This window comes from Daktulosphaira vitifoliae, unplaced genomic scaffold (assembly GCF_025091365.1).
Source record: "Daktulosphaira vitifoliae isolate Bord-2020 unplaced genomic scaffold, ASM2509136v1 Scaffold_2, whole genome shotgun sequence".
Taxonomy (NCBI): Eukaryota; Metazoa; Arthropoda; class Insecta; order Hemiptera; family Phylloxeridae; genus Daktulosphaira; species Daktulosphaira vitifoliae.
Genome location: NW_026099573.1, coordinates 19,040,885 through 19,064,022, shown reverse-complemented (window position 1 = coordinate 19,064,022; position 23,138 = coordinate 19,040,885). Strand labels below are relative to the sequence as shown.

General features: G+C 29.2%; 1 protein-coding gene across 11 annotated transcripts in view; it reads left to right on the top strand.

Annotated features, from left to right (window-relative positions):
* The window catches only part of LOC126899396 (uncharacterized), a 240,256-nt gene that overhangs the window by 10,313 nt on the left and 206,805 nt on the right, over positions 1-23,138 (top strand). For 6 of the 11 annotated variants that reach the window (XM_050674315.1, XM_050674312.1, XM_050674317.1 and 3 more), the window contains one exon: positions 5,635-5,700. In XM_050674315.1, coding sequence (XP_050530272.1) covers positions 5,635-5,700 — 66 coding nt within the window. Of the gene's footprint in view, positions 1-5,634; positions 5,701-11,950; positions 12,017-23,138 lie in introns of all 11 variants that reach the window. The other 5 variants (XM_050674319.1, XM_050674314.1, XM_050674316.1 and 2 more) reach the window with 2 other exon arrangements.

Sequence of the window (23,138 nt, the reverse complement as noted above, 5' to 3'; positions counted from 1 at the left end):
TCAATTGGAATCAAGTTAAATCTATGTTAAGATTCATTTTTAGAGAATCCAATATTGCTATCAAAGTGTTTAGTAAAGATCGCCTAACACTTGAGGAAAAACTCAGACTCATTAAAGATTTCCACTATACTCCTCTCTCAGGTCATCAAGGAGTAGAACGGACTCTTAATAAACTCAGAATCGAATACCGTTGGACAGGCATGAGAAAACAAGTAGAAGAGTATATCAAGACTTGTCCTACGTGTCAATTGACCAAGGTGTCAAATAAATCAGTCAAGGAACCAATGGTAATAACTTCTACATCATCAAGAGCGTTTGAAAAAATTTTTCTAGATATCGTTGGTCCTCTTACTAAATCAAGTCGTAACAATGTCTTTATCATCACACTACAAGATGATCTGACAAAATTTTCATGGGCCATACCAACAAGAAATCATGAGGCCAACACTGTAGCCTACCATTTTGTGACTCAATTTGTTTGCTTACATGGTATACCTCAGCAAATAGTCACAGATTGCGGTACAGAATTTCTAAGTCAAGTTTTCGCAGAAGTATGTCGGTTGTTGAAAATAAAAAAGTCATCAACTACTCCGTATCATCCTCAGAGTAATGGCAGTCTAGAAAGGAGCCATCGAACCTTAGGCGAATACCTCAGAAGTTTTGTTGCGAAAGATCAATCAGACTGGGACGAATACATTCCATTCGCAATGTTTGCCTACAATTCCAGTATTCACTCGTCTACAGGTTATCAACCCTATGAACTAGTCTATGGTAGACAGATACACATTCCTAATTCGTTGTCGAAACCTCCAGAACCCCAGTACAATTTCTCTGATAACCAATTCGAACTCAAACGGAGACTTCAAGAAACAAGCGAAGTCGCACGCAATCGATTAATCGCTAATAAAAACAAAGCTAAATGTCAATACGACAAAAACGCACATTCTTTAGAAATTAAGGAAGGTGACATGGTTTATTTACAAAATAAAGCAGCTCACAATAAACTCACACCCAATTGGATAGGTCCATTTGAGGTTCTCGAAATCCACCCTAACCAGGTCAATGTAGCGATTAAGCGGAGGGGGAAAAGACATTTAGTTCATAAAAATTTATTGAAAAAACATTTCTCCTAAATCCATAATATAAAGAGAAAAAATTTTTTTTTGTATTTCTAGTACATACACCAATGCAGAAATTCTAATTCACCCACCGGACAATCTAGCACAAATAGACATACTAACTCCTCACATTGGAATGTATTATGAAAAGAAATCTAATGTCAAACTACACAGCAGCGACTGGACAATAGTGACATTCTTGGACACATCACAGTATGCGTCCAAATACAACACTCTCTTGCAGTTCTATAGTACAACACGTAATTTATGCACACAACTAAAAGACAAAGTTAGTGTGTTAGAATTTGTAGAAGCTTGTCATCACTTTGATAGGGCTACACTTCCATATCTCTTCGAAATCGAATCAAACCGAAACGCTATAAATATCTCACTCGGACAAAACATCCATAAAGAAAACTACCGGGTCCGCCGTAACATGATCAGCTCAGTAACGACGGTAGCAAAAACAATTTTTGATTCAAGTCACATGTTAAACACTGAATTCATCTTTGGCAAAATAATAGATTTTGCAAAGTCCAAATTGACCGCCACCAGTATATTAGAAAAAAAAATGCGGTTATTCCAAACGACAATCTCTGATATCAATAACATGACCAAGCACATTAATGAAGCTCAAGTCGAAATCGAAAAAAATATTCAATATCTTAATAACCAAGTCATAAAGAATTCTCAAACTATCAACAGTCTAATCACGAAAACAGCTTTGTTAGAGCAATCAACGTTATTCCAAATCCTTCTAAATCAGTATGCGTACGAAACGCAAAATATTGTTTCTATTATCAACTCTGCTATCCATGGCAAAATTCACACCACAGTTTTGCCTCCTAACAAGTTACTATCTCAGCTACGGGAAATACAGCTAGAACTTCCCGCTGGCAATCAACTTCCGTTAGAAATTAATATACAAAATATTCCTGAACTCCTTTCAATCTCTTCTACATCCATAATTTATAGAGATAACTTTCTCATTTTTATATTGCAATGTCCAATAGTTAAAATCGATGAATATAATCTCTATCACACGATACCTTTACCATTCTATTTTGAAAACAATAATGTTGTTCTAGTAAAACCAGACAATGATTATATAGCAATTAGCGATGATAGTGAGTTTTATTTAACTTTTAGTCAATCGCAAATAGAAACATGTATACCACTGAACTCATATACATTATGTAAAGGTAATCATCCAGTTTATCGTAAATCTTCTTCTAAGCTATGTGAGATTTTATTGTTAGAAAATCCACAAGATTTACCCCAATCCTGCAAAATCATTTATGTATCATTTAATAACAGTATATGGAATCGGTTATCGAATACCAATTCCTGGATTTATTGTACGCGAGACGAACTAGTAACTCTGAATTGTAAATCTCCTCAACGCACCTTTTCTGTTTATATAAAAAATATTGGTCGTTTAACAATATCTCCTACTTGTACTGTTCATACCACTTCATTAATTCTAACGCCCATTTCAACTGTACTCTACAACCATTCTAATGATATAGTCCCTCTGAATCCTATGTTTAACTTAATTAACACGTACACAGAATCCATTATTAAGGTAACTCCGCAACAAATAACAAATACCGATTTATTCAACGATCTTTGTAAATTAGTTAAACATACTACAAATTGGTATACAAATCCAAATAGCAATCATTTTTTACTAAGTCATTATCATATTGTAATCATATATACTTGTTTGTCAATTTGTATCATATCAATTATAATTGTCGCTGTATTCTTTAAGTGTAAGAAAAAAGTAATTCAAGTATATACCACTGAAATTAATAATACGCAACTCTGAATCTCTCTATTTTAAATTATATAATTCGCCAATATGAAAAACATTCTAAATCCCTTTGCAATTGTATAACTTTATTTATCTGATTTCCCTTGAGTCAATGGGAATCATTAGACCCCCATTGCTCATTTAGGTTGGGGGGTGTTAAGAACCCCTGAATATTATTTTATAATTGTGTGGAGTATATAATACATGGTCGTCCGACTGTCGTCGAACACAGGAATGTGCTGACCAAGGGTTTTAGGGCAACCATGGGCAAAGGACTCCCACTGTAGGTACCCTACAGTCAGTCGTGGTTTAGTATGCGCTAGTTACACTCATTCTAAATCATTCTAAATCATTCTATATCATTCTATATCATTCTATATCATTCTATGTCATTATATTTTATTATTCTATTCATTTGTATTAATATTAATAAATAACGTGTATTGTATTATTAATTGTGTCAATCAAATTATATATTCTAAAGTTTTATTGAAAAGTGAGTGTTTTCTTTTTCTCATTAAGTTTAATTCCTTTTACCACGTGGGCCCGCACAACAATATTAATAAAAAATTAATATAGCATAGAAAGTTAAACTTATTTAAATTGTTTTAATTTTTTAAAGTCGAAAAGTAATTTTTAAATTTGAATCAGCTTAAATTGCCAATTTTATCAAGTGACGAAAGCAACGAACAGTTGCCGAATCGGTAACACTGGTGTCTTTCACGCTTAGGGTACGAGGTTCGAATCCGCCTGTGGCGTTTAATATTTTGAATTTTTTTTGAGTTGGAAAAAAATTTTCAAATCATTTGATTTTCATCTCATTAACATTCAATAACTTCAATAAATATCAAGGATCCCATCACTGTAGTCTCCCCTCGTGAGAAGAAATTTTTTATTCTTGTTAATATTATTTTACCATGTGTTTTTTTTTGAGGCCGTGATTTATTTTTCCAACCCTCACTTAACCTATTTTTATCAACGATACCTCAAATGATTACAATTCGTATTTAGTTGAAGATATTACCCTCAAAAATTCAAAAAAAAATCCCTTAATCAAACCTACATGTCCATGATTTATGGAACAGCTACCGCACAAGTTATCCGGCTGGTATCAAACACTTTATACCTTAGGCTTTGTAATAAAAATAAAATAAGGGGAGGCGATAAGATAGAGATAGTAGGAAAGGGATTATAAGTTATTTGGATTGTATTAGATTCATTCATATCATATTAATCCTACCTCTTATCCACTCTGTCCTACACTACAAGACTACACTTACCTTGATGTCCAAATGGATTCGTAGATAGATGGTGAATTGTGATGTTCCTTGTTGATGTCGATATTTTAAGTTAATTTAAATAAATAAAAATACAGATATGAGGGGCAACATACTGAGTTTATTTCTATAACTTGTATTAATTATTTTGACAAATATATATGTCTTATAATTAAAATTAACAAAAGTAACGTGAATTTTACATTATTAACTTTTAATATGAAAGTGTAAGATTATGGGGGAATAATAAGTGAAAATGAAAGAGAGAGTATGCGAGAGAGATAAAATGGAAAGAGAGTGTCTGTGCTAATTTTACTAGCCCTTTTATATTAAATTAGTTGGTAAGGTAATGAAGGGAGGCTAGTTTTTCTTAAAAATTTAACTATTTAATCTTGCCGTCTGTTCGGCGCCACAGATACGCTTATGGTAATTAAAAAGATGGACATTAATGTAAACATCGCTCCAAATGAACGATGTATTTGTAAAAAGTAATAAAATAATAGTCAGTCAGAAAAGTATTTAAAATTGATAATTATTTGTGTAAAGATTATTCTAGAAGTTTCTCGGATAGTCTCGAAACTTCTATTTTGATTCATTACAGCTTTCTCCGTTTTTAACTATTTTTTTCCCTCTCACCTGTAATCGCCGTGTACATCCGGGGACAAACCTTAAATTTAAGGTTATTATTAAAATTTAAAACTTATGCCGTCATTAAATGTTCAACATTATCACTCACATTAATTTTAAAATTAATTAAATTTTAGTTTTCACGGATTTTGATTTAATATGAATGATATTTTATAAAGTGATATTTTAAAATAATTTTTAAATTTACAATTACACTCAAAAATTAAATTAGCAATAATCAGTGTAATTAAAGTATATGTATAAGGAAATTACCTTGAATAAATTGTTTTTCGATATTTATTCGCATAAATGGTATATTTAATCGCATACGATGTTTTCAAATGTATGTGATGGAATAACTTTCAAACTTTCTATTTATTAAATAAAATTAATATTATACATACCTATCCTAAATAAAAAATGCAAAACCGAGTTTTAAGAGATAAATGTATGCAATTAATTTGTTATGTTAATTTAACTAGCAGTTTTGTATGAAGAAGTGACTATTTACTAGTTTTCAAGAGCCCAAATTGCGAAACATTTTTGCATTTTAGTATACGTAACTCACTAAACTCAACTAGCATTTTATCAATGGTAATACCATATAAACAAATGACACATATCATTAGTAATATCGACCATTTTTAATAACAAAGATTTTTAAAAGGATTGACTATACATTTTCTTATAACAAAAGTCCAAATACTAATGATTTAACATTTTTAGTTAAAAAATATGTGTTTCTTAATTATTGTATACATTATTCTAATGTATTTTTCTAATTACTTATATTTAGAAGGAGACAATGAATCCAAAACCTCTCCAGTTACAATACCAATGTTTTATGATTTTTTTCAAAAAGGTAAATTATTTTTTGATTAATTTAATTGTATAGCCCAGTACCATAACCAATTTCAGAATCACATATTTTTTGTTGTAATTATTTAAACTTAATAAACTACATGATTTTAGTAATGAACTTAGTATACATAGTTTTTATAAACCATTTTATTAATCAAAAAACAAATATAATTTGGATTTTTATTTTTCAACTTTTTTTTGCTATAACTTTTTGAGAAATATAAGTATCAATTTTTTTTTCTAAATACATTACATATTCATATTCATATTCATTCATTTGACATACTTTTTATTTCAATTGGACAATTTCCCCTTAAACAGGGGGCGTTCAAATTTTGAATCGTACGTAAAAAAAGTAGAACTTTTTCAACCTAACTTTTAAAAATACTGCGTCCTTTAAACATATTTCAAATTAAAATTTAGTATAAATACTATAAGTACTAAAAAAAAGAAACTATTTTTCTATGGGAAAATTGCCTTTGAATTTAATGAAAAATGTCATTTTTATGTAAATATCACTGTTAAACATGAAATAATTTAATACTTAAAACTGCCATAACATTTTGAAAAATGAAAAATTAAAATGACTTTTTTTTTATATTGAAACATTAGATATTTTTCTTTTATTTTACATACATTTTTTGAAAATATGACTGTAAACTTGGCTATAGGGACGATTTAAAAAGCATTTTTTGCACACAAATTAAGCTTTTTCAATTTAATTTTTGAAAATGTTCCGGAAATATTGACACTTTTATTTAATCTTAAATTAAAGCTTATATTATATACTTTACTATGAAAAAAAAATTCGAAATATAGATTTTCTTCTTGGTGAAAATGGCTACCATTTTCAAAAAATATGCTATTTTTATGTTGTCAAAACATACCAATTTTAAAAATCGTAATTTTTTGGGGATATTAACCATTTAGGGGGAACGAGGGAAAAATGCTTAGTTTTTTAGGGTAATATTTTCAACTAGATACGATTTATGTTCTTTTGACTTATAGTTGAGAAAAATAGGTCCAGTGAGAGCTGAGAAAAAGTAGTGACAGACACAAAAAAAAAAAATAATAATAATAAATGGTATTGGTAATAGTAAAATTAATGCATTTTCAGATTCTAATCGAAGCTAAAAGTAATTTTTAGTTTCACCTGAATTTATCAATGAATTTTTACAATAATAGTCAAATTTTATAATACGCTCAATTCAGTAGATTTTTTAAACAATTTTTGATTGGTTTTTTTAGTTAAAGTAAATAATTAAAATTAATTAAGTTCAAAATATTTTAGTTGATCAAATGTTACTTAGAAATGATTACTATGATTTCTATTTAAGTAATCTATTACGATGAAAATGCAAAAAAAATATTGAGCTATTCTGATAAATTTATAGTAAATAGTAATTATAAAATTTCCTGACAGCATATTAATCTTAACAATAACATTTTTTTAATTCTCATAAAATATTCTATTTAATAATATCAATTTCAAACTAGCAAATTGAGATAAAAGTTATGGTAGAAAATTTTATATTTTTTTAATAAACTTTCACAAAAATTAATATTAAAGGACCAAAATAATAGTTTAAAAATGACATTTTACATTGATTATTTTTAACATATTAAAAATCAAATTCATTAATAATTTTAAAACAATTTTTTTTTTTTTAATTATTAAACTAGTAATATGCTAACCTATCAACTAGCTCCTTGTTTGTTGATGACGGGAGCAATTTTTCATCCTAACGAACAGTTAGAGTATATGTTGGTTTAAAAAAAAGAGTGTTAATTTTAGTAAATAATCTTTTCGAAAATTTTCACGAAAAAGATGGAATGAAGAGTAATGAATAATTCAGTCACTGACATTATGACCAAGATCTTCAGTTATAGCTGTTAGTACAAATACCGCATCTCTATCAGATAATTTACAACGGTCCAATGATGCAGCTAGATTTTCTGTCATAATATTTTTCTGCGCCCTTAATTTTTTAGTCTTTTCAGAACTTGGAAACCCACAGATTGTAATGGTGAGTTGAGTAACGAAAATCCATTAATACAATTTGAAGATTGAAGTTTAACAGTCTCGACTAAAAATTTGAATGATTATTATTAATTGTATAATAATTATTTTTTATATGGTTATAAACATTCCAGAACTTTACTTACATTTTTCTTTCTCTTCTTAAAATTTTCGTTTTCAATTATTATACATTATTTTCTTTTGCTAGTTGATAAAAACTTTCACCTTGAAGCACATAAAAACAATCATTTTTACTTGTACTTTTCAAATAACCTTTCTGCTTTTGGTTATTTAAATATAATTTAGTTTCTTCACAGTCAATTCTATTCATGGCATCTGTGTGTGGTATATCGCATATTCAAAACATTTTGTCAGTAAATTTTGTACTTTACCAATTTTTTCGTTTTCTTGATTTATTCAATGATTTGCATCGTTTATACAATTCTTCTACCTCATTAATATTATGCTGATTTTTTTTTTATTGGAATTTTTTAGACCAAAATAATTCTATTTCTTTTATAATTAATGTGGCAGTTACACGAATTTTTAAATTTACGTTTTTTAAATTGTAAAATAAAATTTCTAATACTTGGCCGTTTGTTGGCAAATCAACGCCAACAATTTTGTTTTCGTAATTACCAATTAGAAATACCTAACTGCTTGATCTTTTACCCATTTTAAAAATGATAAAATAGTTCATTACGTTAATTACGTTAAAATAAAAGAAAAACAATATAAATTATGAAATATGATAAAAAATTGCACAGATAATAATAGATTGCTGTACTATATAAAATAAAATTTGATTTGAATAATGAAAATGTAAAAACATTACATTAAACATATTGAAATGGTTACAAGTATACCTCTACAATTTATCTGTTTTATAGCAATACAACACTAGATAAGATAAAGATTTATGTGTCATGTGTTATTTAATATTATAGAACTAAAACTTCTTTTAAGAAACGCAACTTGTAGTACAGAAGAAATACTATAAATAATCAGATAATGAAATTTATAGTAAATACAAAGAGATATGTAAAATTAAAAATTAACAAGTTTAGTAAAGCAACATTATTTTGATTTTAGAAAAAGCTATTTTTTAAATTTTTGATTTGTTTCAATTAATACTAGTTCCGTGCTATAAAATTCAACTTAATAACTTAAGTAATTTATATTTAAGTAAGTGTAAACATTTGAAAGAAATTTCGAAATTCGCTAAATAAGGACCCTCTAATAACTACAGTTCACGACAAAAATATAAAGGCACAACATTTAATGAAATAAAATTCTATATTTATACATATATGGATTCTATGTACTACCAAACTTCAGGTTATACCCAAATGATAGCAATCTTATATTATTTTTTGATCATAAATTAATAAATGAAGTCTTATCGATGAATTTATTAGATTTTGTTGCGACAAAATTATAAAGGCAGTCAGTTTCGTTGCGTATATAGTAATTGTATGATTAAATTATCTTTATATAATACTTGTAATATATATATAATACAACATAAATTTATATACTGTATTAACATAATTTGTGTAGTATTTTTATTATTTATGTAATTTATCATGAGAAAAGCAAAACCATTATCTATGGAAGAACGAGGGATAATTACGGCATATAAGGAATGCGGTCTTTCAAATCGGGAAATATCGCGTAGATTGAATAAGAGTTCTACAGTGATAGATAATTTTGTAAAACTTGGCCAAAACTATAATTCCAAGAAGTCTACAGGTCGACCGCAAGTATTAACTGATCGTGAGAAAAGAGCAATTTTAAGAGTTGCATCGAATTCTGCTTTGTCTGCACGTGGTATTCTCAATCAATTATTATTAGCATATGGCTCCGGCAAGCTCAAAATAAATAATAAATGAATAACATTAATATAAAACTACAATAATAATAAAAAAGAAAAAAATTAATTTAAACTATTAGTACTAATTAAATTGTTTAGTTATAACTAGTCGAAATTTTAAATTAAGTTTGGTAACTCATGGTTTCATTGTTTTAATTGGCGTTTCCTTGGTCACAGCCGCACGCCTACGTTTTTCATCCAGTTGATGGCCTCCTCGCTGGCTATGTGGATTTCCTCAATACCTCCTGAGAACTTCATTAATGGACATTCTTCGACCATGTGTCTGATGGTTTGCTTTTGCCCGCAACTACATAAAGGGGATTCCACCATACCCCACTTGTGTAATAGATAATTGCATTTTCCCTGGTTGGTTCTTATACGATTTAGTGTGGTCCATAAGGCACATGATAAATTGAAACCTGGTACTCTTACCATCGGATCTTCGACCAGTGATGAATTTCGTACCTCAGACTCCAACCATATTCTTTTCCATTCAGCCTGTAAATTGTTATCGTTTGTGTTTACTTCCCAAACAGGGCTTCTAAATTTTAGCCTTTTATTTGGGTGATGTTCTATGTCATTATAGATAGGCAGGTTAACGTTCCTTTTAATTTTACTAACTATACTTTGTGTAGCTATTTGTCTACGGATTTCCGGAGGTCCAATGTTTGAGAGAACAGGAAGCCATTGCGTTGGAGTGCTTCTTACTGTACCTGTAACTGTTCTCATTACTGTATTTAGCTGAACGTCAATTTTCTTACAGTGAGCACTTCTCGTCCATACGGCAGCGCAATATTCAGCTACACTATATCCTAAGGATAGAGCTGAGGTTCTCAGAGTGCCTGCGCTGCATCCCAGGTAATCCCAAATAGTTTGTATATGATGTTGTTTCGTGATTTTATTTTGTTTTTTGTCGTTTCTAAGTGTTGTTTAAAAGTAAGCGTCCTATCAAGTTTGACCCCGAGGTACCTAGGACATTCTTCATTTGCATCTCAATCAATGTAGTGTGAAAACTGGTATTCGTAACGTACAAAGGCTATTAAAAAGCACACCGACACTCATTCGAAAAAAAAAACTATTACGAAAACCACCATTAAATGAACGTAATAAACAAGCAAGATTAGACTTTTCAAGAAGCAAAATGAATTGGTCAAAAAGATGGAGAAAAGTAATTTTTTCAGATGAAAAAAAAAAAATTTAACTTGGATGGACCTGATGGATTTTCATAAAACTATCATGATTTAAGAAAAGATGAACGTATAATGTCAAAACGTCAAATGGGAGTAGGATCTGCAATGATATAGTGTGCAATTGGTTATAAAGGACGAAGTGAAGTTGTTTTTTTTAGATGATAGAATAAATGCTTTGAAGTATAAAAATCTCCTTAACACCCAAAAGACATGTTTTCAGAAAACAGGCGGAAGAAATTTTATATTTCAGCAGGATAATGCGCCAATTCATACTGCTCGAATCATAAAATTATGGTTTGAAACAAATTCTATACCAATATTAGATTGGCCTGCACAATCTCTAGATCTAAATATTATTGAAAATATTTGGGGGCTACTCGCCAATGAAGTTTATAAAGATACCAAACAATATTCTTCAGTTCGTGAGTTAAAAAAATCAATTTTAGATGCTTGGGCACTAATTTCCCAAAACGTCATAAAAAAACTTGATGACACCATTCCAAATAGAATTTTTGCAACTTTTCGCGCTAATGGAGGTTCAACTAAATATTAATACAATAAAAAAATTAATAAACTTTGTAATATAAAATAGTTTGTTTATATATAAATATTTGTCTTTATAATTTTGTCGCAACAAAATCTAATAAATTCATCGATAAGACTTTATTTATTAATTTATGATCAAGAAATAAGATAAGATTGCTATCATTTGGGTATAACCTGAAGTTTGGTAGTACATAGAATCCATATATGTATAAATATAGAATTTTATTTGATTAAATGTTGTACCTTTATATTTTTGTCGTTGACTGTATCAGTCCTACGGTTTAGCTGCCTCGTACGAAACATTTTTAACAAGTTATGATAACTTCAATTTTTTGAAATTATAATAGAACACCAATATAATAAATGAAATATTAAGTTAGGTATGCATAGCGTGCTTGATTATTGTATATAACGGGCTTCTATCGAGGCTAAAACTATAAGCACAAATGATAGTGATATTAGGCGAAAAATTATTTTGCGTTCATTGTTCTCATGAAGAACAAAAACAAATGACAATAAGTTAACATTTTTTAGTTGAATTAGGTTCTCTTAATTAAATAACAATTAATAAAAACTGAAATTATTTATGACTGAAGTATTCTTTTTAATCACTTATATTTAGAAGCAGACAATGAATCCATAACTTCTCCAGCTACGGTTCCAGTTTTTTATGATTTTCTTCAAAAAGGTAAATTATTTGTTGATTATCTAAAAATTTAATCTTTAAAATTAAATCTATAGCTCCAACACCATCACTTATATTTTTTAAACTAATTTAAACTTACATAACTACATATTATGTATTTTAACTGTTAAAAAAATCTTTATCTGCAAAAATTTGACATTAAAAAATTTAAATTAAAACACTGTTATTCTTAGGATTTTTCTGTGAGTTAGATTTTAATATAATACAACAATTTACACCTTAAGCATTTAAAGGTAAATAATACATTGAGTCTACTCCTTACCTCTATTATTGACCATTCATCTATTATTTTTTTCTTATATTTATAACTATTTTATTTCATGCCGCTTCGCAAACTACTAGTAATAAGGACACATCCCTACGCCCTTTAATTTAAAATTACTTAATGTTGAACTTTAATACGACTTTATTGTTAGTTAGGTTTTAATATAATAAATAAAAATTAATAACAGAACTTAATATTCCAAAATAACTGATTATTTTATAATTATTGACTAGTGTTAATAACACAAACGGTTGGAAAAATATATAGTTGTATATAGTTTATATAAAATAATCAAAAATATAGTATTTTAAATTTATGCTAGAAATATATATATATATATAAACATTGAAGTAATTATTTTATTTCAACAGATTTAATAGGTGATATCACAATGAATAAAGAATCTGAGTTTGAAACAGAAGAACTTACTAAAAAAGATACGCGGAATTTTATAAAATTTATTTAAATAATTTTTTCGTTTTATTCAAACATATAAAATATAGTTTAGCTTTAAATTGTACCCATATGTCATAGAGTACATAATAATAATAATAAAAATATTTTTTTCGGAGCAACTAAGAACTAATCAATAAATTTTATATAACTTTTAATATATTCATGTGCTCTTACTTTAAGGTATTGTACAACAAATAAGATTTTTTTAACACGCTTATATTAGTTTCACGTGTATGTTGTTTGTTGTTTGTTGTTTGTCGTTTGTAAGTTTGTAACTCCACGCGGCACGTGTTATTAAGTCGCGTATCCCGTTGTGTATGACCTTGAGACTATACTGTTGTAACGCGTTCGCCCCACCCCACTCACCACTCGTAGAGAACAATATTTTCCAACCCGTAGACGCGCGCGTGTCATCAATTATATATATATATAACAAATTTTTATTGTAATTGACACAGCCCCGCGTCGTTTTACGCCGCGGTGCAAAGTCCAGCAAGTGCCGCACGGCCGACGACGTCCCGCCGCTATACCATAGTCTTCTTCCCATTGTCAAAATAACATCGTCAACAAACTGATCCGCACTCGCGCACCGTCGTCATCTACACTGTTAACCTATTGACGCCCGAGGATCACGCCGGACATCGCGTCTTCGACGCCAGCAAAAGTGCCGCGATCTTATGCGAAGATTATATATTCTTACCATTGCCGCTAATATTAATATATATATATATATATATTAATATTTATAAATACGTATATGATAATATTCATTTAAATATTCCTACAGCCGACGCCTCTGCCGCCGTATATGCCTCGTGTATAATGTTCCCTCCGCCATGCCCGCCCACATAAACACGGCTATACCTCATGCATGATACGTTTACGTACTTAAGTCCCTTTAAATATATATATATTCTAATTACTATTAAAACTTATATATTAATACACTTTATTCTCATTAAGAGATATGTAGGGTATTCATTCCGATTACGGAGGATGATTCTCGTATCGTTATTTTTCGTCACTACCTCCACGTTACGCGCCTGCTGCTTTCCTTGGATGTGGTAGCCGTTTCTTAGACTCCCTCTCCGGAATCGAACCCTTATTTCCCGTTACCCGTTACAACCATGATATTGATATTAACTACTATCATAACATGAAACTAAAAAATAAAAAATAAATATAGTTTAAAAAAACTAAAAAACACGCTTTTAAAGCACATCGAACTAAAAAGTTAAAAATAATTTTTAAAATTAACTTAAAACAATAATGAACAAAAAATACTAGTATTATTGTGAAAAAAAGCGTGGGTGCATTATGCCATATTTTTTGTATATTGAGCGCCTGACGCTTTTTTTCACAATAATACTAGTATTTTTTGTTCATTATTGTTTTAAGTTAATTTTAAAAATTATTTTTAACTTTTTAGTTCGATGTGCTTTAAAAGCGTGTTTTTTAGTTCTTTTAAACTATATTTATTTCTTATTAAGAAATGTGTAATTGATGATACGCAATATTTTGTTATTTATCGATAAAATCAAACATTATGTTACGATTTTATCGCCGTTCTACCTATACATACCTTTACTAAAAAAAACTATTTTTTATTGTAACAACCATTTTTTTTGTATGTAGTATATTAAGGTCGAACAGTGGTCGCCTCCGTTGCCGTCTTTAATGTCCTTAACTATAGGTGGTAGGAATGCGAACAAAAAATGACTAATAATAAAAATAGCATCATCCACGATTTAACATGCTATAACTTTAAACGTATTTGTCTGAAGTTGTTGTCGACCGGTCCTTTTTTATTTTATAACTTGTTTAATACATATGTTGTGTGTTTTTTTTAATAGCTTTAACAAATAAATAAAGCCTTCAGGTCCTAACTTACTGAACTATAAACCTTATCTCCTTTAACGCTACTAAAGAGTATGTCCATCAACTATCAGCTGTAACACAATAGAGTATTGAGACTAAGGGTACTACCAAAGATGTGTTGTTTAGAGACCCAGCTGTGTTTTAAAGAGAAACTCCTTATGTCTTTAGTTATAGTAATTATTAAAGATATAATTAAAACAATATCAAACGTACAAAATAAAACTATACTTAAAGTACAATAAATTAATATAAAAAAGAAAAGATTTTTTGTCAAAAACGTATAGCATGAAAAGAGATTGTCCAGGGTGCTCCCGAAGTATTCTCCTCTTAAAAATTCATTTCATTTTCGTCTTATATACTAAAATATTTAATTTTTCTTTTTACGAATACAAAGTTAATTTAATTTTCAAAAATGTTTATAAATATTTACTTTCTGGTCTAATAACAATAGACCGGGAAATTATAATTAAATATCAGAAAAATTGTCTACATCCAGCTTTAAAGATAATAAACTGTATTACAGTTGTAAATTAAAATATATTGATTTGTTTGTTTTTAAAAAAGTTATGCCAATTTTAAGTAAAAAAAGTTGAAAAAATTTCGATTATTGGCGATTTTTAAATTTGTAATGTTTTTGGAGGTTTCCCCCATTTAAGGGGAATGAGGGAAATTTTTTCAATTTTTGAGGGTAATGTCTTAGACTGGATAAGATTTGTGATCTTTTGACGCATCATCGAAAGAAATCGATTGGGTGAGAGCTGAGAAAAGTGGTACCAGACAAAAAAAAAAAAAAAAAATATCATCATAGAAAAACCAAAACCTTCTCGGCTTCGNAGTAAAACCAATACCTTCTCAGCTTCGCATCGAATCTAAAATAAAGTTCACACATATAAGATATAAAGGATGGACCTAAAAATTATTTTATGGATTATTTATTTTATTTTACATATTCTGATCCAAATGAAAAAAAAATATATCAATATACAGAGTGATTAAAATGCAAAAAAAAATAATTGAAATAAACAGAATAATGCGAATTTCATTACCAATTATATAGTTATACACAGCTCCAAATGTATAAATATTACAATATTGATTAATTATAATATTAAAATTAAAATTTTGAGTATACAGTGTGATCCAATTATATATTTCTACAGTGCTCCAATTGTATAAATCTTATAAATTTTAACATGTGGATTAATCTTAATACTATAATAAAAGTTAGAGCATAAAGAGTGATCCGATGACAAAAAAAAATAAAATTGCATAAAACAGAATACTCCAAATATCATAACTTAAGATATAGTTATACAGATCTTTCAAAGTATAAATCTTCTAAATTTGAACTGACAGCAATTTATACTCTAAAAAAAAATGTTGAGTTTACAGTGATCCAAATGTTAAATATTCTAAATTTAAAAATTTAGATTAATCTTAATACTAAAAATTAAACTTTGAGTATTCAAAGTGTTCCAAATGTACAAAACCATAAAAAGTGTCAATATGAAGAATGATCCAAATGAAAAAAAATATATAATAGCATTTAATATACTAATCCAAATATCAGTACCGATTTTGCAATGGTTTCCTGTTGCTGTCTGTACTGAGATTATGGTGCTTTTTTGACACCGTAGAAACGCACGTATGGTCACCCATACATTCATCTACGGTAGTAGGCGTAGCTTAACACTAGAAATTTTGACAACAGCTAGTGTAACCAACGCGCCACTCCATGCCCTTCTTCATAATCATAAATAATACGATTACTATAGTAATAACACACCCAAACACAAATTACACTATCACAGCAATGACAATTATAATACAAACGGTCGGCATTATCGATGTTTCATACGCAATCGCGTATTCTCGCGAATGTTGATAACGTATTTCCAAAAAAACAAACAACCACTTGTATTTTTCATATTTGTTATTTCGAATGAAACACGGTTAGAAGCGTGCACTATAACTGGAGGGACACCGACTTGATAGCATGGTCGACAATCATATAAACACACAACTCAACACGCAGCGCGAACAAACAGCTGGATTGACCCCGGCAACGAAATGAAGCACATTCCTCTCGGTCAAAATAACAAAATGTATAACGGCCTTCATTTTCACCTCATCCTCTCACCGGGCCCACAATCTGGACTATACAACCACGCAAGACAAGCTGTAGCTTCTACGAAAACAATCACCGCACCCCTACACACATGAGAGGCACAATGCGGTCTTCAATAATTATAATTTTTATAAGGCAGCTTTTAAAGGCAATCCAATTAATTAAAAAGAAGGTATTTGAAATTTAAATATTTGTCTAAATTTCTAAAACTAAGGAATTTTTTCAATTTGGAGACTTATAGTTTAATCGTGTTTTTTTACGTATTAATAATTAAAATCGGTCAAATGAAAGCTGAAAATTTTAATGGACAGATATAAAAAAAACTACCACTTCACAATACCAATATCTTCTTAGAATCACATAAAAACTAAAAGAACACTAAAAAAGTTATTAGAAAAGTCTACTCAGTTGAGCGTATTATATAATTGATTATAATCCATAAAAATAATTTTGTTGTAAAAATCTATTGTTAAATTCAGGTGAATCCCAAAATCATTTTTTTAGAAATGATTTATGCAATAATATGTTACCAAATAAATTGAAATATAGATAAGTAAAACAGTACGCGAATAGAGTTGAAAAATTAAGAAATAATAATATTACGATGCGGTCCCGTGTCGATTCGTGATACACAGTGTTCAAATGTGGGTATTCAGTAATTTGACTGATCAACACCATGTGCCATATGCCCCCGTGTAAGTTCCAGCAAGCGCCGCACGGCTGACGACGACCCACCAAAAATGATAGTTGTAATTTTACATTAGCGTATTTGTTTGGTGAGACTCGGTTGGTTTACGGTTCGAACGGGGAGCGAGTGAACGGTTTTACGGCGGAGTGTTAATTTCAATAAATGGGTAGTAGTATATAAATAGCGGGTACAGGCCTTCAAAGGTGCCGACAAATGACGTCATCTATCGTTCTCGGGATAACAATGGGTGTACAGGTGAGATGCATTCCGTCATAGCGACGTCACATCTGACCTACCGTAACTTCCCTGGCCCCGGCGCCCGTTGGGGACTGCATCCAGGTGCATCCAAGTGCAGCTCATGACGTTATCCCTCTAGTTGACTCACATCATCGAACCCTGACCTAAGATAAGCCGTTATGACGTCATACCTAAACTTTGATATGAGGTAAGCCCTAGCCGACGTCAGACTTTAACATTGACCTAAGATAAGCCCTATGACGTCATACCTGAACGTATTACAGCTGGCCCGTTACACAATCCCCAAGATGTCACGCTAACGTAACTCTGTGCTATGATGATGTGAGCCCTAGATGCCATATCACGTCGTGATTGTGTCGTGCGCTATGACGTTTGTAACAGACCGGTGCAAACGCGCCCTATGACGTCACACCTAAACTTTTTTATAATGTAAGCTCTATGACGTCATACCTGAAAAAAAAAACCATCGAACACGTGCATAACGCGTAGCCGCAATATCAAAAACAGCATTACCACAAGGTCGTTTGTTGTTTACAACATCGACCCTGTGTGTGTACTATGACAAATATTTTTTACGTTAAAATATAACTACAATGCATCCATAGTTGCTGCTGTAGCTGCCGCATCAGCTGTATCTGCAGCAGCAGTAGCCGCAACCACATGTATAAGTCGTGATTAGCCGAAGGACTTATCCCGTTACATAATTTTGACGTCATCGGGTTGCAACTCGATTTGTACGGGCGAATACTTCATGTCTATTATAAATTATTAGGACCCGCCGTCCAGCTATATCGTTTGACAGTGTTCAACGGTTTGTATAAACGGAGTGTGACATGGACTTATTAAATTTAAATTATTAAAAATTAAATATATACATATATATTTAGTATAAATGTATATGCTATTATTGTAATAAGTAAAGGAGGTAGTCAGGTGATTATGGAAAACAATATCTAGAAAACTCGAAAAGTTATTAACTTAGTAGGTAACATTGACGGTTAGCTTAAATACAGAAATGTGTCGTAATATACTCAGCACTATTATAATATGAAATAACAGTGGGCTGCTCTGTTTGTGTCCAAAGCAATGGTGGTCGTTCATTTAAGATTATTAATAATTTTATTTATAAATTATATTCATAAGCTTAGAATAACATGATTGATTTTCTTTAAGATATTCATAAACTATACTTGTCAGCTCTTTTTACTATTATCTTAATAATAAAACACAATATGTAAAACCCACAATGTGATAAAAACAAACTATTTTAACGTCATATAAAATATCAAAGTGATTTGTATATTATTCGAATGTATTAATTTATATATTTGATGCTATTTTATTTATTAATTACTATATTTTATGATTACTTGTCAATAAAATAATAAGTTATATATATATATATATATATATATATATATAAAGCTTATATATAAAAACAAACTAAAAATCACAGTAAGTTATTACATTTTTTGTTACTAAACTCTACTATTCAGATCGAAGTGTACATATTTCTTTTTATTAATTTTAATCGTAAACATTTTATATATTACATCTTCCATTGAGCATAAATGATGTTGAAGATATCGTAAAGTACTTGAATGGGCAAAATATTTCTCAATTTAATATATTGGCAGACATTTTGTGTAATATTATATTATTACATATAATATTAACATATGATATGATGTTATCATTTGTACATGTATGTCACATATTATGATTATACAAGATCACCGAAACAGGGTTATCTTATTTAAAATACAAAATAACCCTTTAACTATACGACAAAATCTCCCTCTTGTAGAAATTATTAAGTAACGCCTACACGTAGGAACCCTCTTTTAATTAACCAATTAGAATACAAAGCCTCAGCTTCCAGGATCACGGTAGAGATCGCTGGGCTACCCCCTTCAGACTATAAAAAGCCATTTTTCCCCATCTAAACCAGTTCTTTTGACGATTTTAAAATACACAAAATCTACGACACTCTACTCAAGATTTCACTCTCCGGGACTTATCTAATTTATATAAATCCCTTACCTATATTTAATGGGAAAAAATTCTTGATCGTAGCAACTTGCAATTCCACAAAAATGGCTTTTGCAAAGGCAGTAGCTAATGCTAATAGATCAGTCACAATAGACTTTTAAGTGGATATATGTAATAATATATTATTATTTATAATATTAAAATATTATATTATGTTATTATTTGTACATGTATGTCATATATTATGAATTCACAAGATCATCAAAACAGGGTTCCCTTATTTAAAACATAAATAATCAATAAATTAGGCAATTAAATCTGATTATCGTACAGATTCAAAGTAACGCCTATGTGTGGGTTTTCAATTAGGTCCAGCCAATCACATTTAACTATTAATTAAGATCTACAGTTTCTAAGATTACACTAGGGATCGCTACACGACCCTCGTCTACTATAAAAACCCATTTTTTCCTATTGAAATCAGTTCTTTCGGCGATTTTAAAATACACAAAATCTGCGACACTCTACTCAAGATTCTTACTCTCTGGGACTTGGTCGATTTTTTAATTAATTTGGACTTAGAATATTTTTCTTTAAAACTAAATGACACCTACAAATTTTAAAGTGAATTTTGTTTTGGTGAATCTTTTAATTTAATTTAATTTGTTCAATTATAAATAATATTTTATTTTTCTTGTTATGAAAATAAACATCAAATAATATTTTAACATTATATCTTTTTAAAATTATTTTATTTTAATAATAAATCCAACCTAAATTTAGATTTTTATTTAATAATAAAAATTTATTGTGAGCTTTTCTTATTGGGTAGCTAGTCTCGTTGCTAATGTCTTTGTTTTAACAAACATCGCGCCGGCAGACAGAGCTAAAGGTCACAATCTTCTCAATTTAAATTGAGATTTAAATTTATTTGACTAAGTGTATTGCAACTCTATACTTATTGGGTAGCTAGTCTCGTTGCTAATGTCTTTGTTTTAACAAACATCGCGCCGGCAGACAGCGCAGAGAAACTTACAAATATATGTGCAGTGTTTAATTTTTGTCGTGGTTATTATTGTGCCGCATCCTTTCAATGTGCTTTATTTTAGCACCAGGACACATTGGGCCACCACAATTTTGCCTTGATATTTTTTTACATAGATATAGATATTTATGGATATTTGTTTTGGCCAGGCCAGAGGAAAATTTAAGAAATATTGGTATCGATCTCTCAATAAAAAATATACTCTCTAAAAAAAAATACTTATTCAATAGACGTAAAAAAAATCAATAAGTAAAAAAAATCAAATTGTTTTTAAATAAAATACAGAGCCACATATAGTGTAAATCGTATACGTTGTGCGTTTAATACGAAAATCAGCACTGGATTACTTGAAATATTATTGTATTACACAGAACGTAAGGTAAGTACAATTTAACCTATGCTTTCGAACTTCCAACAATCTATTGCGTGATAAACCATTAATAATTAATGAGAGAAACAATTAATGAGAAAATTAATTTAAATAAATTTGAAGACATTAAAATTACAAAAACTTATAATAAATAATGATTATAATAATTTACTAAGTAGCCACCAAATTTCATTTTTATATTTAACCTATCCAATCTCAACTTTAATAATTCTCAATTTTTCTCTGTTTTTTAGCTTCGATGCGAAGCTAAGAAGGTATTAATTTTACTATGATGTGTTTTTTTTTTGTGTCTGTATACGCTCAATCTCAGCTCTCACTGAACCGATTTTGATGAAAAATATGTCAAAAGATCACAAATCGTATCTAGTTGAAGACATTACACTCAAAAATTGAAAAAAATTCCCTCGTTCCCCGTAAATGGGGGAAACCTCCAAAAAAATTACAAATTAAAAAATCGCTAATTTTGGAATTTTTCAATTTTTTTACTTAAAATTGCTATAACTTTTTTAAAAATAACCGAATCAATATATATTTTTTTTATATAGATGCTTGATGTCTTTAATTATCATTTGGTATATTTTTTTTGTAAATCGAACCCTTTATCTGCCCACAGGGGCGGATTTAAAATGACAATTTTTTCACAAAATATTGACTTTTTCAACTTAACTTTTGAAAATGTTCCGGAAAGACGGACACTTATATATATATATGTTAAATTAAAGCTAATGTAATATACTTTAATTTGAAAAAAAAAAATTTGACCTCTGGACTTGTCTTCATGGTGAAAATGACTACCGTATGCAAAAATATGCTATTTTTGTGAAAAAATTCTTGATATTATATTTTACATTTTTTAACATTATGTTGCTATAACTTTTTAAAAAATGCATGAATCAACTTTATTCTTTAATGATAAATACTTTATATATANTTAAAAAATGCATGAATCAATTCTAATTTTTAATAATAAATACTTTATATAAACCTCTTTCATTCGACGTCCTTTTTTTTTTAAATCGGACATTTTCCCTTTATACAGGGGTGGTGCAAAATTTTTAAAATGCGTATAGTAAGTAGAACTTTTTCAACTTAACTTTTGAAAATGTTTTGGAAAGACTGACACTTTTATATGTATCTTAAATTAAAGCTTATGTAATATACTTTACTTTGAAAAAAAAAAAAATTGACCTCTGGACTTGTCTTCATGGTGAAAACGGTCATCAAAGTTAAAGAAAAACGTACGATTTCCATGAAAAAATTCTCGATTTTATATTTTATATTATTTGATTTATATTTTATATAACTTTTGGAAAAATGTATGGATCAATATTATTATTTTTTTATAATAAATATTTATATACCCCTTTCATCTGGCACGCTTTTTTTGTAAATTGGATCATACCCCTTTNCTTTTGTAAATCGGATCATATCCCTTTAACAATGGGGGTCAAAACTTTAAACATGCGTATTGTTACTAAGATATTTTGAATTTAATTTTTGAAAGTATTCCGGAAATACTGACACTTTTATATATATCTTAAATTAAAGCTTATGTAATATACTTTAATTTGGAAAAAAAAAATTTGACCTCTGGATTTGTCTTCATGGTAAAAATGACTACCGTATTCAAAAATTTGCTATTTTTGTGTTAAAATTCTGGGTTTTGTATTTTATTTTATTTTAAAATACCTGACTAGGGGAGTACAGATTTTCATAAATATTATATAAATTAAAATTAATATAGCATAGAAAGTTGAACTTATTTAAATTTGTTTGCTTCTTTTAAGTCGAGAAAAATATCTTTGAAATTTAAACTAGCTTAAATACCCAATTTTTTCAATGGTCGATAGCAAAGTACGATTGCCGAGTTGGTAAAACTTGTGATTTACACGATTGGGGTACGAGGTTCCAATCCGCGTATAACAATAAATTTTTTGCATTTTTTCTTAATTCTTTTTAAGTTAGTATAAATTTTAACTCGTTTGATTTTTATCACATTTAGA